This window comes from Brienomyrus brachyistius, chromosome 9 (assembly GCF_023856365.1).
Source record: "Brienomyrus brachyistius isolate T26 chromosome 9, BBRACH_0.4, whole genome shotgun sequence".
Taxonomy (NCBI): Eukaryota; Metazoa; Chordata; class Actinopteri; order Osteoglossiformes; family Mormyridae; genus Brienomyrus; species Brienomyrus brachyistius.
Window position 1 is genome coordinate 12349348 of NC_064541.1, and position 17962 is coordinate 12367309.

Consider the following 17962-nt stretch of genomic DNA (forward strand, 5'->3'; position numbering starts at 1 on the left):
TCTCAAAGGAGTGCGAGATGAAGCTGTTCACACTTGCCTGCAGTGAGGCCTCACACCATCCACACAGAGAGTCGGGCTCGCATCCGAGTCCTTGAGTCCAGTGGGTGAAGCAACGCTGCTGTTGGCCCACCCCTCATGCCATCGATCTCCTCGTTTTTATCAAGTTGCTACAAATCAGCCTGTCAGGGAAAATAAGACACACTCTTACCGAAACGATTCGCCCAGCAGCTCTGCTCCAAGAATTAATGACCTCTACTTTTAATTAACAACTTGAACTCTGACTGCTGCTGTTACGCCAGTCAGTCAGGAGTGTATAAACGTGCTGTGACCACAAATCCAGTCGCAGAAAAAAAAAAGGTTAAACACGATCTGTATGCTGTCCTAGAGCCATATGTATTGGAAGCAGTGCTTCTCTGGTAATCCCGCCGAACACTGCCGCGTCGACATCCCTCTTCGCTTTGTGTACCTTGCGCACTGCTCGATGTTCCGGCGCCATGCCACCAGTGCATTGTATTTTAATGTTGCGGCATTTATGTTTGGCGAATGTTTGTGTAACCGTATCTGGTGCAGGTCGTGTCTGCCGTCACCTGGCGTGCCTCGGCTCCTCGCGGCGGTAAGCGGAGAGGACGGAGACTCCCGGTACTCTGCTACCGTTTAGCTTTCCATGGATTTGGGCTCCTTTGAAGAATCAGTGGCGCATTAAGCCCTCGGAGCTTCAACGGGGTCAGAACGCGTGGTCGCAGATTTAACCTTTATTAGTTTTTAAATTTGTTTTATTGCCCCTTAGAAAACTGAAGCTGGGTTTTCCTTTCTGGTCTGGAAACCTTTGGCCTTCTCAGCAATGATACTTTTGGGTGAGGTGGTTAAATGGGCACAGTTAAATCTCTTTTGGTCTCTGTATACTTTGTCCAAAGTAGCTCACGGTAGCTGTGCATTGTGATTTAACATTACTACCTACTCAAGCATGGTGTCAGATCGTATATGTAGTGGTATATTTCTGCAGTCGCTGCTGTGTCCGGGACTGCCGACCGATTCATGGCTTGCTGGGTGAACTTGCAAGTCAACTTTGGGGTTTCATTTCTGATCCCTTTCCTTTGGTGCTGGAAACCATTTGTACAAGATGAGATTTTGACACTCGGAGTTTGAACCTGGCCGAGTTGCAAGGATTAACTGGAGATCCGATGCAACTGATACACCTAATCCGTTTCTGTCATGGCCTGTTTGGTAGTCTGTGGCGTTTGCCTTGCTTAGATGTACAGGATAGGTGTGTTGGGGGGGGGAGAAAGAAAAGCAGTTGTTCTGATAAGTTTTGTACATTTTCCTTTCAATGTTTTGCTTTATGTTTTAGAGAAAAGACCATTTTTTTCTTTGTTCAATTCCTCTTTTCTCCCCTGGTAAGACAATCAAGGTGTTTAGTCTCAGTTAGGAGTGGTCCATCTGGCTGAAAGCCTGAGATGCACCGTGTATTTTTGTTTAGACGCCTGCTTTTAAAATATGTACATGTGTGGGAGGAAATAATTGTCTCGTTACAAAAGTTTCTGTAAAATATCTCTTGGCAAGAAGCAGGAGGTCGCGTTTAGCGGTGATCCATGCAGAATTCGGCTGCCCTGCTCGCGTGATCCAACCTCCACCTCCGGCGGGCTCTTCCTATCTCACTTGTCTTGATGTTGATTGTGAGTTCCTCAACCTTTGCCACCATGTGTGGGCTTGGCATCTCTCAGCCTGGCCGTCTAGTCCTAAGTCCGTTTGTCTCACACTTTTTCAATAAATAATGGGTTCTCATCCATAGGTTCAGTAGTACTGTAGCACATAATGTGTCGGGATCAGTGTTTAGGTGGATTTTAATTCGGCATGAACTCTTAACCCTCCTAGCTGCAGTGGATTGCTTCTGGCCATGTTTATGTGTGGGCTGGAGGGGAGGGGGTGTGCACATGTCAAATAAACTATGTTTATTTACATGCTAGAAATGTTTAATATATACAAAACACAACTTGGAGGGAATAAGGCAGTGGCAGGGTTTTTCCTGTTTCTGAAATCAAGATGGCATTGCTCCTGATTCCCATCAGGGGGAGGAGATTGGTTGGTGTGTGTGTGTGTGTGTGTGTGTGTGTGTGTGCGCGTGCGTGTGTGTGTGTGCGTGCGTGCGCGCGAGCGAGCGCGCGCATGGGGCTCTGGGATGAGCAGAGGTGCAAAGGCTCCGGAGAGCTTCAGTCATTCTGCTTTGACATTGAACGTGGCCCTCCTTTGTGTATGTGCCATCCATCCCCCTAGCCGCCATGACCCCTTGGGGACTGAAACATATTTGTCCACCCCCCAACCCCCTCTGTCCAAGTCGGCCCATCAGTCAGACAGTGTGGCGGGGAGAGGCGTGTCTGTCTGGGTGGATGGATGGGGGGCTGGGGTCTGAATTTTATTTACTCTGGAGCTTGTGGACGTGTGGAGACTCCCTAATGGTGGGATGCCTCGTGTCTCAGGGTCTGAAGGCAGAGTCCTCACAGTGTCTGAGTTCCCCTGGAGGAGAGTAACCTTTTACATCTGTTTTTATTGTTACCATTTCAGCAGCTTCCCAGGGAACGAGAAACTGGACACATGCCGTGGCAAGTTGAGGGGGGGGGGGGGGTCGTGTTGGCCTAGTGCAATGCAACTAGTAAAAGTGAATGGGCGGCATGTGTTTCTTCATGCATTTGTCAGCCCTGGGTTTTGTTGTCGTTAGTCCACAGGTTTTTAATCGGTATATGATGGGACTGTCCTCTCGGTTCAAACTGTCCAAACGTCAGAGTATGCCAAACGGTGCCAGGAAACATCAGAAGATTCTATGGGGCCAGGAGGAGGATTTGCTGTCATCCCAGAAAGCACAGCAGGAACAATGTAAACAGCAGTGTACTTGCACACTAATGTCATTTAAAGAGATGTTGAGGATATCAAAATACAATGAGTTAGCATCGTATTTCAAAACAAATTACGGCTGCACTGTGCTGGGACATGCCAGTGTGGAAGCATCTGCATGGTGCGGAAACCTGACAGAGAAGAAATGGAGGACCATTCTATCTAACAGGGTCCTGTCTCTCTCCCATCGGATCCCCGAGCCCCATTACTATCTCGCTGCTTAAACCCCAGGTGGGTCTTTTCCATCTCAAACAATGCCAGTGCTGATGGTGGAAGCCATTTCACTGCCAAAAACCTACTTTTCTAATTTAATATTTTTTTTCTTTTTTTTCCTCAGCCTTGCGTAGCGTGGTGTGACGGGAGGGTCAAACTTCAGAACCCACAGTGGGTGGGATGGCTGTACACATCCAGTCTACGACTGGTTCTTGTGTTATTTTGGTTCGGAATGGACTGAGATCGATTGATACTTGATAATGTCTGCTGTGGGTTTCAAGACCTCGTTTCCCATGTCTATAGCGGTGTGACGACTCCTGTCAGTCTGCATGGACAATATCCATCCTATTCTAGGAAAAGCTATACTGTACTTCTGTTGGGTACCTTGTATATGTTCTTTCAATAAGACATTTCTAGCAGTAGTCGGTGTATAGGCACTGAAATCTTGACAGTAGTCTTCCTCGTGTATATGGTTTCCAGTACATGCCAGATAGGTTCTCCGTGGTGTCTTTGTCCATGGTGTGAGTACACTGTACAAGCACATAACGCACAAAATGTATCCCAGTTACATAATTCTATCTATAGACCATTTCGTCTTCAACAGTCTTGGTATGATACCACCTTGTGACCAACATGCAGCCTGTCTTTCAGATTTTACCAACTGCCGTGTGTAACAGTGTCCCTACAAAAAAATGTAACTTTATACCCAGGACCTGTAATCGGGTGATTTGAGAGATCTTGGACTGGACAAGCTCAACCACTCCATCTTTTACCAGTGCAGCTTCTTTACACAGATTTGCCGGGCCACGTTTCTTGGTAGAGGATCTTTCAACGATCCATATGGATAAATTGGTGACTGGTGTCAGGAGTTATGATCCACGCCTACCCAGATTCCTAGTTGTGTCTGCTGGGGTGGGTGTTGCAATCGTCATCCTTAAGATCATCTGTGAATAATTAATATAGGTCAGTGTTACAGACCTCAGCTGTTAACTCCTGCCCTGACAAATGGATTCATGGCACTTTACCCAGATTGGTGAGGTCGATGATGGCACAGTGTCCTGTCGGGAAGGGTCCATGCTGATCAAGGTGCTCAGGGGTGATCACTAGGTTGGATCAGGGGGTTGGGGAAGATGGTGGCGCCGGAGGTAGTGCTATCGTTTGGCAACCGCAGGGTTGCAGGTTTGAGCCCTGGTTCCTCCTGACCCCATCAAAGTGTCCTTGAGCAAGACACTGAACCCCAAATTGCATGGCAGCCTCCGCCAAAGGTGTGTGAATGGGTGAATGTGAGGCATGAAATGTAAAGCACTTTGAGCACTCATAGAAGTAGAAAAGTGCTATATAAATGCAGTCCATTTACCATATCAGGGCTGGTCTGAGTTTGAATCCATTCAGAATGCTTAGGTTGTTGGTTTGAGCAAGCTTTCAGTCTAGGTGTTTCCTACATAGCAACCAGAACTCTATGAGGCAGGCACCATCATCGACACCTTTGTATTTCGAAGAAGTAAGCTCGCTTCTTCACTTACCTGCAGTCCGTCTCTCTCACCTCTTCCTGTCCGTGAAAGGCCATTGAACAGCTGTCAGTCTGAGGCTGCTTGTTTATTCTGGGGGTTTGGTGCTGGGAACCTAAAAGGGGGGCCCTTTATCGGAAAACGTCCTGTGTGGAACAAGCCAAGGTCTCGCATTCCTCTCTCAACACTTGACCCCCCCCTGGCCCAGCATATCAAGCTTCACTGTGGATTATTTTATTTTTTTTCCCGTGGAATTCATACAAAACTGTGTTGCAATTTCTGTCTTCGCCTTCCTTTGTGCTCCAGACCTTGCCAAAAAAAATGCCTTTGGTGATTCTGTCAGAGAGCTAACTTTTGTCTACCTTGACTTTCTTGAGGTTCAACTACTGGCCATGAAGGGAGGCTTAAGATTGTGTGGATTTAGTTTTGTGCTTTTCTGAAATGGTTTTTTTTGGTATGTAATCCCAGCTCAAGAAATTGCTTCAAGATTGTTGTGCATTGCAAGAAAAATTCTTTGGAGTTTGGCCAGTTAATTCAGAAAATTAAGTGTTTTTTTTCCTAGGCACCTTGGCACAAATCGGTTTTCCGTACGAGGTGTGTTCCTATACTGTGGCGCCCGTAACTGTCATCAAAGCGATTATGAATCATTGTTTTGTTAATCTCACTGCCAGCGTATGAAGTTGATAGATGAATGAAGGCTTTGCGAAAATAATAGTAAATAATGTTATGATTTGGGGAGGGGGGGGACAGTAACTCAGACAGATGGATGTTTAACAATACATTAAATACATGTTCACTCGTGAGTAGGCACATGCACGTTCAAAAATCTTTCACGTTTACGGCCCCCTTGAATGACTACAGCAGTCTTTGAAACTACAGACCCAGCATTCTGTGTGTGTGTGTGTGTGTACGTGTGTCTTACTCTCCTGTCTTTCAGAAGGCTCTCCAGCTCTCCACGTGCTGTTTTCATGCTGTCCCCTTGTGCTCAGATTCCCCAAAGTGAACCTGTAAGACTGGAATAAGAGGCCACTTCGCACTACCACCCCACTAAGAAGAAGAAAATTCATTGGGGCGGGTGGGGATGGGGCGGTCGACTGTCAACATTCATGAAACATAGCTGCAGCTATGTTTGACTTTCTTTTTTACTTGTTGGATTCCATGCAATTTTCCATGCAATTTTCCATGCAATTTTCCATGCAACATCCTACAGGTCAGTGATGTTTTTCCCCTGCTGTTCTAGTTTGTTTGTTTATTATTACTAGGAGTGGTGTGGTGTTGCTCTGATGATTGATGGGTTAACGTACACTTGCGCCCCCCCCCACATACACCACACCAGTGTCAGGTCCTCTTTTTGGCAGCACTGTGGATGAAATCGGAGACCCCTATTCAGACATGTGGCCGTAAGCGGTCAGTGTATCCCTCGCTCAGCCGTGGAGGTGAGCCGATTGGTATGACGGCAGAGCTGATAGCGTGGGGGGGTGGACTCAACAGGTGGCCTTGCAAGGGCTCAGGTCGTCTGAGCCGTCTCTCAGCCGTAACTGGGAGGTTAAATAATTCGAGGGAAGTCTGTGTTGTGACACGCGATGTCTAGACACGTCTGGAGCGTGTATCATGCAGGGCCTTTAATGTGTGCCCGTTATATCGGAGATTAGAGCCAAAGGTCAGCGACGAGACAGCAAGCGTGCTGCAAATGGATTGTTTTGTCCCGCCGCAAAGACATGATTAAACATCTCGACTGCCATTCTCCCACCCCACTCCCCCCCCCCCACCAACCTAACCCAGCTCCTGTCATTTCCCCCCTTATGTTTTTACTGCCTGCGCAGACATGTTTGTGTTTGTTTTGGTTTGGTTTTCTTCAAAGCAAGGCATATGTTCAGGTGGGGGACAGGGCAAGGGGGTATATCTTGGTTTTTGGTTGGTATGTGTTTTGTCTAGGTTTTGTTTGGCTTTTATTGTTTGTTTTTGTTGTGTTTCATGTGATTTCTCAGGCTTTAAGATGGCGGTAGCACTTGTATGAACATGACTGTTATTGGGCTGGCACGTTCCTGAAAGCAATGTTGTGGTTTTACTGTAGCCACAGCTGAACATGCCCCGTAAGCTGGGTACTAATGAACACAGAATGAATTTGGGGTGTAATGAAACGAATAACCAGGTGTTTCCTGTCTGTTGTTGAGGGTAACTGTCTAGCTTATATTGAAAAATATCTTGTTAATCTTTATAGTTCAGTTGGTGTTTTGACTAATAAAAACAAAAGCCTTTTCAGTCAAAATTTGAAACACAACTGACAAATGTTATGGGAAGTATTTATTTTTGTTCTTGGCCTGGTCAAAATGCAGCTGAATCTAATGGCAGCTACCAGCCTCTGTAGTTGGGGAGAGGGTATAACTATCATATTAAAGAGTAATTCTTTTTTTAAAGCTGACATTTATTTGCTTTTGGAAATTGCTGCAGAATCCAACTTTTATAAAGCTGCCTTTAATTGGGATTAATAAAATTTCACATCCAAGTGCAGTTCTTGTCCTAGTTAATCAGAGCTCCTGCTCAGGGGCATTTTTTGGATAATGTGGGAGTCGACAGAACCGTTCATCCTGAGCTCCGCATTGTCCCAAGCTGGTGGAGATGTTGCAGCGGGGCTGGTGGAGATGTGGCCATTTTTCATTTCTGTGCATATGAATATTTAGGGGGGGGCTTGTGTGCATGGAAGTGACAATATAGGCTCTCGTCCATGTGGTGAGGTGAGGTGGTCGTGGTGGTGGAAACCTCTTTATGGCCCTATGTTGATGATGCAGGTCAGCTCACCATAGCTACCATTCAGACAGACCTGTCCTCCACACTCAGTGTGCACCCCCCCCCCCCCCCACACACACACAGCATGACTCAGATTGTGTGTGTGTTGTTTGGGGGGGGGGGGGGGGGTTGGTGTCTCAGAAGCAGGCAGATAATTGTTCCTCAGAGCCTTGTCTGCCCCCCCCCCTTCCCCCAGTCTGGCACATTCTGTCTGAAATCCATTGGCTTTCAATCCCCCTGCCCATGTAGCTTGTTAGGTTGTGCCTGTCCCTTTGTTCGCCTGCCTGAAACGGTGAAGATAACAGGGGTGGCTGGGTGGGTGGTTGGGTGGGGGGGGGGGTGCGGCGTGAGTCTCTCCTCGATCTCCATCGTGGCTTTGTTCTAAAATAAGCCTCTACTGCAATCTTGTTCAGAGCTTTTAATATGATTATGGGACATTGCTCACATGGTGTGAGTGTTACCACAGGAAAAGCCCATTGCTTTCTGTGTGAATGTTTTCCTATATGCTGTGTGCAGTGTAATCATGTAATTTACATAGTAGAGTTGGAGCAATACCAAAATCTTGACTTCAATACCAATACCTACTTTGGTACCTCATTATCAATGCCAAATTACTCCTAAAAATGATACAGTAAAACATTTCTATTTCAGTATTCTATTGCTTTGAAGTAAACAGTCCCATTTATGAATTAACCAACAGCAAAAGCCTGTTATACAGTTTTAACATTACCAGTGAAACATGCATAGAGTAAACTGCATAGATCCTGGTATTAATTTGGCCTCGGCTGTTACAAAACCTCATCGATAATACACTGACATAAGGTCTATATTTGTGTTTTGTTCTGTTCGTCATTTAGCCTAGCCTACGTTTTGTCACTGGGGAAAAGGATATGAAAGAACTCGCATGTCAGCTAAACCTGACTTTAAACAAAAACATAAAATATAATAATCGCTAAGTTGCATCTCTATCATCTATTATACCGTAATCTTGCACATCCCGGGATCTTTAAACTCCTCATATAAGGCTGAGTGAGACACAGATGCTTCATCAGGTTAGACTTGTTGCCCCTTGTAGCAGCGTTTGCTTACTGGGGCTGTCTGCTCTGCAGGTTCACCTTCATCCTTCGGTTTAAAAGCGAAATAATGCCGTATCTCACTTCAGCCGTCCAGCTTATCAGCCAGAGGCAGGCTGTGGCCAGCAGTGATTTCCGAACTCCATCTCTGTAGCTCCTCCACACAGGAGACACATGAAATGAGTGCAACTGTTTCTCCCCAAAGTGCAGATTCGACACGTCCACTATGCTACAATACTTCTTAAAGTGCTTTTTAATGTGTGCAATAGAGATATACAGAGAACACATTCATCAAACATAGAAATCTGCAAAGTGATAGAATAGCATGGTTTAAAATATTTGGTATCGAGATGCACTGCATTGACTGTGTCTGTGTATCAGTCAGTTTCCTGGTTGTATGGACAGTCTGTTAGAGTTTAGGCTTTAATGAGCTCTTTTCCACTGACTGTTGTAAATCTGACTTTCTTGCTGGTATAGATTTTGCTCGGATGTACTGGGATGCCCTGGCTTGATCACAATAGGCATATGTTGCGTTGTGTCACACTGATGAAAGCCCGGGCCGCATTGCGTTGGCTGGAGGCTGGTGCTTTGTGTAAGTCGTGCTGCTTGTGAGAAACCCCTCTACCTGAGTGTCTGATCAGAGAGCACAGCCAGCCATGTGGAGTGTCTATGAACTGCTGTGTATCTCTCTCTCTGCCTACAGTTGACTGTATTAGGCTATTTGCCTTGGCCTGCCTGTCTGTCTGTCTGTCTATCTTGTCCTATCTGTCTGTCAGCCTCTCTGTCTGCCTATCTTGCCCTGCCTGTCTGCTGTCTGCCTTGGTCTGCCAGGCTGCTTGTCTGTCTGCCTTGGCCTGCTTCTCTGTCTGCCAGGCTGCTTGTCTGTCTGCCTTGGCCTGTCTGTGTCTGTCTGCCTTGGCCTGTCTGTGTCTGTCTGCCTTGGCCTGTCTGTCTGTCTGTCTCTGTCCATCTGTGTCTGTCTCTGCCTGTTTCTGTCTCTCTCTTGGTCTGCCATTCCTGAACTGAGCTATTTGTCTGCCTCCATCTGTCTCCCCCTTGGTATAACTGTCTTTATCTCAGTCTGTCTCTCTCTGTCATGCTGTCCATCTTCATGTTTCTCTGTTTTCAACCTTTCATCATTGCTTGTGGGTCTGTGTCTGGATGTACCTTTGTGTGTCATTGCTTTGTGTCTCTCTGTGTGTATGAGTCTGTGTGTGTTTGTGCGTGTGTTCTGCCCTCTGTTTCCTGGCCTCATGCCCCCTTCGCTCCCTCCTCCCTCCCTCTGGTTCAGTCTGCTAGTGGCCTCACTGCCAGGTCACTGCTTCGGATCCCCCATGGCTCCGGGGGTATCGAAAGAGCTGCTGAGCCATCCGTTGCCACAGCGACTGCAGCGGCACTGCCTGGTGGGGCCCAAGTGAGCTCAGCAGGCATGGGTGTGTGATAGTGATCGTGCGCGTGTGGGGGTGGGGGGTAGGGGGCAGGGGGTGGGGCCTGGCGGTATCTGGGGCAGAGCTGCAGCTTCTCACAGCTGTCCTGAGCTCTGCTGGACTGAGCATGTCGCTCAGAGACCACGCGAATGTCACAGCCAGGAGAGTCGCCCTGCACAGCCCCACTCTGCTGGAGAAAGGTACCAAATTTAGCCACTCGTGTGTCTTCCGCTGCTTGTGAGCCAGAGTTCCTGTGGGGGTGGGAGGGATTCCTTGCCTGTGTGCTCACAACAGGAGGGTACAGCTTTCCATACCCGTGTGACTGGAATCATGTTTTAATTTAGTAGTTTTTTTCCCAGGTTTAGTTGTACTATAGCAACTCGTCGTGAGGGGTGTAGTTTGCATTGCTTGGACCCCAAGCACACTGCATATTCTGTTATAGAAAGGTGGGGGAACTAGGAAGCTTTTAGATTTGCTTGTGCATAGACATCCCCCCCCCCCACCACTCCTTCACTCGTCTCAGCAGTCTGCCAGTCTCTACGGTTGACTCAGTTTCTGACAGAGGGTTTGTTCGTGTTGAGAGGGAACACAAGAAAGAGTGCAAGATGGTGTGTGTGTGTGTGTGTGTGTGTCTGCCTGCTGTCAAGGTGTGTTGGACCAATGAGACAGTAACCCAGCTCGGTCTGTTCAGCGCAAGGTTCTGTCGGCTGAAGTTTGGGTCCGTTTTTTTCTGTATGTCCTCTCAGTATAGCATGTGCTTCTCTGGTTTATTGGACAGGAAGAAATGGAGCAAACCGTGGCTTTTTAATGTTTGCCAGTTCTGCCTCTAGTGCTTACTTACAGACTTGCTTTGATCAGGTAGCTATGGCTTAGGCAGTCCAGTCCTCACTTACCAGATGTGCAAAAGAATGTATGTGCCAGGAAAGAGTAATTCCTGAAAGTCCTGTGGAAAAACATTGGTTAGGTCGGGGCTTCCCAGTTTCTTAATTCCCAAAACAATGACCCGGCAATCGATCCTTCGGTACCCACCTCCCCCCTGTCCCCCATCTGTGAAGTTTTTTTTGTGCAATGTAAACCAACATCAGAACGTTGGGAGCCCCTACAGTGAGCCATGTCGCACCTCATTTGGCTGCCTTCCCCATTTGACCAGAACAGGCTAAATTAATTTTTAAAAGAATTTTTTTTGGGGGGGGGGGGTGGTGGTGGTGAAGATAATGTCTAGTGTTGGGGGGGGGGGGGGGGGGGTGGGGTGATGCTGGGAAGATCCGGTATGGAGGAGCTGCCCCATTTGGAAGATCTGACCACAGATATAAAAGGTGTTCCAGATATGTGTGGGTATCAGGTCTGGTTCAGAAATTCTCAGGAACCGTATCCATGGCTTTTGCCTGCCAGTTTTCAACCAACATCTTTTGCATTTGTAACTCCCCTGTGCTCTCCTGCCTGCTGCCCTCTCCACCACACACGCAAACGAGATCCGGAAGGTGAGCAGAATCCACACGGTGCCTGTCGTGGCTGACTGGCCGACGACACGGAGAGAGGAGCCCGCGACAGGTGAAGTGCGCGGGTGTCCCTGTCCCCCCGCCCCCATGTGAGCGCGTCACGCCTTGGCGAGCCCGTACCATATTTCATCGCATTTGCATTATAATGAGCAGCTCAGACTCCAGACGCAGGTCACTGGGCGATACGGTCGTTTGTCAAACGCTCGGCGCTTTACAGTGGCGATAAGGAGCCGTCTGGCACGCCGGCGTTTTTGTTTTTGCTTAGACGACATCTTAAGTCTGCTCCCTCTCGCCCCTCGTTCGCTGTCAGCCTCTGCCTCTTCTCATCTGTCTATTTTGTTTCCTGTCTAGTCCCCCTCTTCCAACAGACCATTTTCAGAAATGAGAAAGCTGCCACACCCTTTCACAGAACCCAGATTATAATTAACAGAATCCCCCCCCCCCCCAACAAATTCATCTGTCCCATGACCATTGCGTTCTCTTCCTGTCCTGGTGTCTGGTGAGAACAGGAGCTGGCATGGCTCGTCTGTGGAGCCAGCGCCGGAGCCCACCCCTCTCTGACCACTTGAGTACACACTGTTCTCATACTGAACAGGCTGGGATGTTCCTCTTCCTCCCCCACCCACCCCCCCCATCCCCTCTGAGATGCAACTCAGTTCTTGTTCTGTTTACCAAACATTCTGCAATTGCTTAGCGGTAGTGCTTAACCACTTAACCTGGTTCACAGCTGGCTTGGTGACAGCTCAGCTGGACTTTGCCTGTGATGGAGGCAGGTGGTGGGGGGGACTCCTGTTAAGCATTTGTCCAGCTTGGTGGGGGCATGGTCAAGGGAGTGGTACATTCATTTGGATTCACCTCTCCTGTAGTAGGGTTAGCCCCTCCTCTACTCTCCATCGGGTTTTTACCGCCGAAGGTTATTTGTTAAAACCCACAAACGGCCTCATCTAAACTCTCCCGTCACGCTGATCTGATCCCTGTTTGCCTTTGTCCTTGGAGAATCTGACGAGGCTCAACCCACCTCCAGCGCTACATCCACCCTCTTGCCTTCATTTACTTGCCAAGTGACTCTGTGGATCAGGAACAAGGTCCCCCTTTGACCATGCCTTGCCCCCCCCCCCCCACCAACTGAGCATATCCCTGTGGACGGACCTCCGTTGCACCCCTTACTCCGACCCTGCCTTGCCCCAACTAAAACAAAAGGCCTTTTTTTGGTGCTTCAAAAAATAAAATCATTCCATAAAACAATACATTGAGAATCATGCTAATATGTCCCTGGGATGCCCTTGAACCACAGAACTGTGCACAAGAAGTTATTATTGTGTCTCATCTCTCATCTGCCGAAGCGTTGTTGTTCTGTGCATGATTCATCGCTGGACATAAAGTTCTGTTGTCAGGCCGCAGCCAGCGCTAATGCTGGGGGCTCCCAGCCAGCCATCGTCTGAAGGGGGCCCATTGTTCCTTTGCATCGAATCTGAAGCACCTCTGTATGGCCGGCCGGCTCTGGCCCTCTCTGAGCGCTTTAATAACTCTGAGAGAGCACAGACAGTTTGTTTGAGGATTTGGGGAGGAAAAATGGGAAGGATTTATGATTGCTCTCTGCTGCCTCCTTGTGACGGTTCTCAGATGCAGTGGGTACGGTACACTTTGTAAGTTGTCAGTAATGGCACTCTCGTTGGGCTCATTGACTCATTGGCTATTAATTGTTCTATTTTTTTACTCACTCTCTCTCTCTCTCTCTCCTATTTCTGTTTTTGCAGCTGAACTGGAGTTTGTTCAGATAATTATTATAATTGTGGTGATGACCGTGATGGTAGTCGTGATCATTTGTCTGCTGAACCACTACAAGCTCTCCACCTGGTCCTTCATCAACCGGCAGAGTCAGGCCAGGAGGCAAGAGGACAGTCTGCAACCGGTGAGTCTGGCCGTCCCACCCAGCAGTATAGGAGGCAGCTCTGAGACCCAGTGGCGTGATTGACCGATAGGAAAAATAAAACGCATGTTTTGGTTAGCCTTGCTCAGTTAGCCTAGCTCGGCTGAAATGATGCTATTGAATCCATTATGATAAACCTCACTTAAATGTACAGGGAGCCTGCTGGAGACCACCTTGCACACTGGTGTGTGGGTGTGGGTTATTTTGTCACACCCCCCCCCCCCCCCAAACATGGCCTGGGCTTTTCATGCATGTTGTCTTCCCTTAGGTGCAGCACCTTTATAATCAGACAAAACCGAACTTTTCCGTCTTTTAAAACAAATGCATTTCTGAATATTTCTTAGGAAAGGTTAATATTCAGCTTTTTAGTTTTATTTCTTGTAGCTCCACAGTCCAGTATCATACACAGTTATGGAAAGAAGCTTCCTCTACCGGCTCCGTGCTGTGGCTCCCTTTTCTGAAACAGGTCCAACCAAACAGAGCTGACCAACAACCCCCTCAAGCCCCCCGACTGTTAAATGTGGGAGTTGATTTAACTGAAAGGCTGTTATTTGCTAATTTCATCTTAGTGCCCAATCAGAAGCACCTTGTGGCCTGGCCCACCTAGCGAGGCATAGCATTAGGTAGAGAGACCCTTACTTGTTGCTCCCTAACCCAGCCCCCCCTCCCATTTTTTTTTTCTTATGTAGGATGGGTGTCTGTGGCCACCAGACAGCGGGTCGCGACAAGGGGCTGCAGAGGTAAGTTGTTGAGTGAGTTGATCTGCATGTAAATTACAGACTTTTACTTAAGTTCCGAAATTTTACAAGAGCACAGTCCCATTGAGATTTTGTACAGTTCGGTTTTCTCTCTGGAAATCTGTGGTGTTGGTACTGACTCAGGTGCCGTTTGCCCATCTCTGCAGGTGACGTATGCCCCCCAGTCTCGAGAGAGGTTCACCACACCCTCGTTTATGCAACGGGACAGATTCAGCCGCTTCCAGCCCACTTACCCCTACCTGCAGCACGAGATCGACCTGCCGCCCACCATCTCGCTGTCGGACGGCGAGGAGCCCCCTCCCTACCAGGGCCCTTGCACGCTGCAGCTGCGTGACCCCGAGCAGCAGATGGAGCTCAACAGGGAGTCGGTGCGCGCTCCGCCCAACCGGACCATCTTTGACAGTGACCTGATCGACGTGCACAGCGCTGGGGGCGGGCCACGCCCACCCAGCAGCAACTCTGGCATCAGTGCCGCCCACTCCGGCAGCCACGGCAGGATGGAGGGGCCCCCGCCCGCCTACAGCGAGGTCATGGGCCACTACCCTGGCTATTCCTTCTTTCTTCACCAGCACGGCAATAACCCCCCCACGCAGGGGGCGGGACGCAGGACAACCCGGCAGGGTGACCCCGAAAGCACAACGGCTCCCGCCAAGGCCAAGGATGGCCAGCGGGAAGACCTGGTGTGAGGTGGGCTGGGTGGATGGGGATACGCGAGTCCGGCCCCGCCCTTCACACAAAAAGGGGAGGTGGTCCCTTTCTCAGCACTCCCATGCACAACTGAACACCAACCTTCGTTACAAAGACAACAGACAAGAAGTAAAGGAACCAAGATTACAGTTTTTTTCAGATTTTTTTTTTTCCTACATTTTTTTTAAACATTGCTAAAACTGTGGGGGGGGCGCACACCGTGTGGAGTGTTCAGATTCATAGCTACTGTTGTTGGTTTTTTTTTTTTTTTATTCATTTCTTCATGTGAGTATAAAAATTATTAGCACAGATTCTAAACAGTCCCCCCCAGGACTTGTTTTAATTTTTCTTTTGTGTTTTTTTTTTTTTTTTTTTCTTCTTAAGACCGGGATCTGTGCACAAACAAGATGAACCAGTGGAAATCCAAATCTGAGTGCCAAGATTCAAGTGGAAGTTTTCAAAAAAAAAAATCAATGAGGAGAGAACTTGCTTAATGCTCTAAAGAAATGTTTAACTAAAAGTTGCACTATCTTATCGTTTAAAGAAAAGAGGGAATTGCTGTATGTATTTTACTGTGTGTGTGTGTGTATGTGTGTGTGTGTATTTGTCCTTTCATTTGTGGATTGGAATTTTGGCTCCAAAGATTTGCAGTGGGAGCAATAGGGGTTTATCCTCTTTCTTTTGTAGAGAAAACGCAAGAGACTCGGATCCAGCCTAAAATCCTCATGACTCAAATTGTTAGTACAGGGACATTTAGATTTTTTATTTTTTTTTTACTTTCACATTCTCAGAGAGACAGTATGAAATCTCTGCCCTCATTCTGCTGGATAAAAGGCCTAAAGAATAATTGTGCTGAATGGGGTTTAGCAGAGGTGTTGCTTGTTGTCTAGGTTACTGTTTCCCAACCTGGTCCTCTGGGACCCCCAGACAGTCCATGTTTTTGCTCCCTCCCAGCTCCCATGCAAAAATGTGGACTGTCTGGGGGTCCCTGAATGCTGGGTTGGGACATACCGGTCTAGGACGTCCATGTCCTACCGTAGATGACTGAGGGCCATCCGATATGAACGTACCAGTTGCCATTGCATACATTAAAAACAAAAAAAAAACTAAAAAAACAAAAACATGTCCATGATGTTCAAACCCTCCCTCCATTTCTGTCCGCCCTCCACCAGTATTCTTGAGGCAGCCTCTCCTCGGGTCATTTTCACGGTTCCAATACCTGCACCTCACAGCCCCTCGCGCTCCCCACACATGCTCGGCTCATCCTGTCCACCCAACATGTGCTTGTCACATGGGCGGCTCGAGGAACTCCAGGGAAACGCTCTTTCGCACTCGGTTCATGCCGCGTCTCCAGAGGAGTCCCTGGTTGGTGTAATCAGGTTTTGGACTGTGGTCAAAGACAAGGGCTATGTGACGGTGGTGTCTGTGACCTTCTGACCTAGCCTTTCTTCACGCGTCGTTGCCTTCTCCTCTGCTATTGCTATATTACTGACAGTATTAGAGCCAACCCCAGCTTCTTATGATGTTTACCACCTACGTAACCCAGCACAGTAGATGTTTGATTAAATGTCTTGGTGAACACGGCAGTGCTTCTCGATCCCTTTAAAAGGGCGCCAGGAGGCCTCATATCGGGGCCCCTCATGCCTTCGCATGGTAGCCTTTGTGGGCCCCGGTACCTTGAGTGTTGGTGACTGTTCGGCTTGCTTTGGTCATAGCTTGGTGTCCCAGAAGGGGGGACGTGCTTGACGTAGCCCACAGCCCTTCTAATTGAACTGTACGTTTTACTTTCTTTCGAACTCTTGTGCTTATTTGATTCATCGCTTTTAATACATCGTGATTATCTGGCTTCAGAGCGGTCACGGAGGTCATTTGAGGGAGCTTTCCAGTGGAATGTTGGTGCGGTTCAGTCATACGGATAACAGGAAACGGCTACTGTGGGCAGTTTGGCCACACTGATTGGCCGTTAACATGCTGACTATCCAGTGTATCGGCGTTTGGCTGTAATGCGACAGGATTCCCCTGGATCCGATACATTTTTTTTCCCTGAAGGGATCCCCCTTCCTCCTCCTGTGTGCTTGAATGGGAAAAGATAGGAAAATCAATAGCAAACTTCCCCAGCCTAGACTTTATTTATATAACTTTAGAGACTATTTGGGAAGCAATGAAGATAAACTGTGTTCTTGGGTTATTTTTTAATTTCCTTTTATTTGACTTTTTGTAACAACTTGGATTCTAGAAGTGTAGATGAAAGCCTTTCGTTGCTATTGTGACGTACTTACTCCCTGCGTTTCGATTGGCTCCGGAGAGCAGTCCGTTCTCTTATTTCTATATTGCTGCTGCTGCTACTGCTGCTGCTACCGCCGCTGCTGCTGCTGCCACCGCCGACGTCAGTCATTTTCCGTGTCACTTTTCCCTATATGGATTGTTTGCGTGATACTCGTTTTTAAATGTCTGAAGCCGTTTTCGTTCCTCTTTTGTTTGTTATATTTTAACGTCTGTTTGTTTCTCTACGTTTGCTTGTTTCTGTCTGCTCTCGTAGCTAAACGAGGAGGAAAAGAAATGCTCATTTACTGTTTTCTATGAGGAGGTTTGGATGTTACTATTATGTGAGTAAAAAGGTGCCTAATGTTCTCGTTTGAGCAGATATAGGAACCCAGTTGCACTCAAGCCCCGACCTTCGTTGTGCCTCACTTCCAACGGTGCTTTTTTCAGTAGTCTGTCTCTTTTATGTTTATTTGTAAGGTGCTGTATATAACTTGAATATATTATGCACATATCCTACCCAATGGGTAGAAACAACATAAAACGGACATTGTGAATAATGTAATATAATGTACAGATGATATAAAATTTTAACATGGTGGCATCCAGTTTCCGAATGCCTTCAAAATGTGCTTTTGTCTTTTTTGTAAACAAGAAAGGGTTTGCAAAGTAACGCTTAAATGATAAAAAAAAAATAAATACAAATTGCTACTTATATTATTTTCCTATAAATAATAATCTGTTACGGTAAGGATGAAACTAATGTTCTGAATTTAGGATGTTATTGAACGCATTTTTTTTTTTTTCCTTAAGAAAAGAATTGGTACCACAGTGCTCACTGTTCACTTTAGTGACCCGTCATTTGGTCCGGTATTAAACACATTTAACCAGAGCGAAGTCAGTTCTTATTTTACCTAAGCATGTGAAGTTAG

General features: G+C 47.4%; 1 protein-coding gene across 5 annotated transcripts in view; it reads left to right on the forward strand.

Annotated features, from left to right (window-relative positions):
* The window catches only part of LOC125749148 (low-density lipoprotein receptor class A domain-containing protein 4-like), a 61641-nt gene extending 43983 nt beyond the window's left edge, over positions 1 to 17658 (forward strand). For 4 of the 5 annotated variants that reach the window (XM_049026092.1, XM_049026094.1, XM_049026093.1 and 1 more), the window contains 3 exons: positions 13151 to 13305; positions 14013 to 14063; positions 14228 to 17658. In XM_049026092.1, coding sequence (XP_048882049.1) covers positions 13151 to 13305; positions 14013 to 14063; positions 14228 to 14767 — 746 coding nt within the window. In that variant the 3' untranslated portion in view covers positions 14768 to 17658. Of the gene's footprint in view, positions 1 to 10006; positions 10095 to 13150; positions 13306 to 14012; positions 14064 to 14227 lie in introns of those variants that run through there. The other variant, XM_049026096.1, reaches the window with a different exon arrangement.
* Positions 17659 to 17962: the final 304 nt, after the last annotated feature.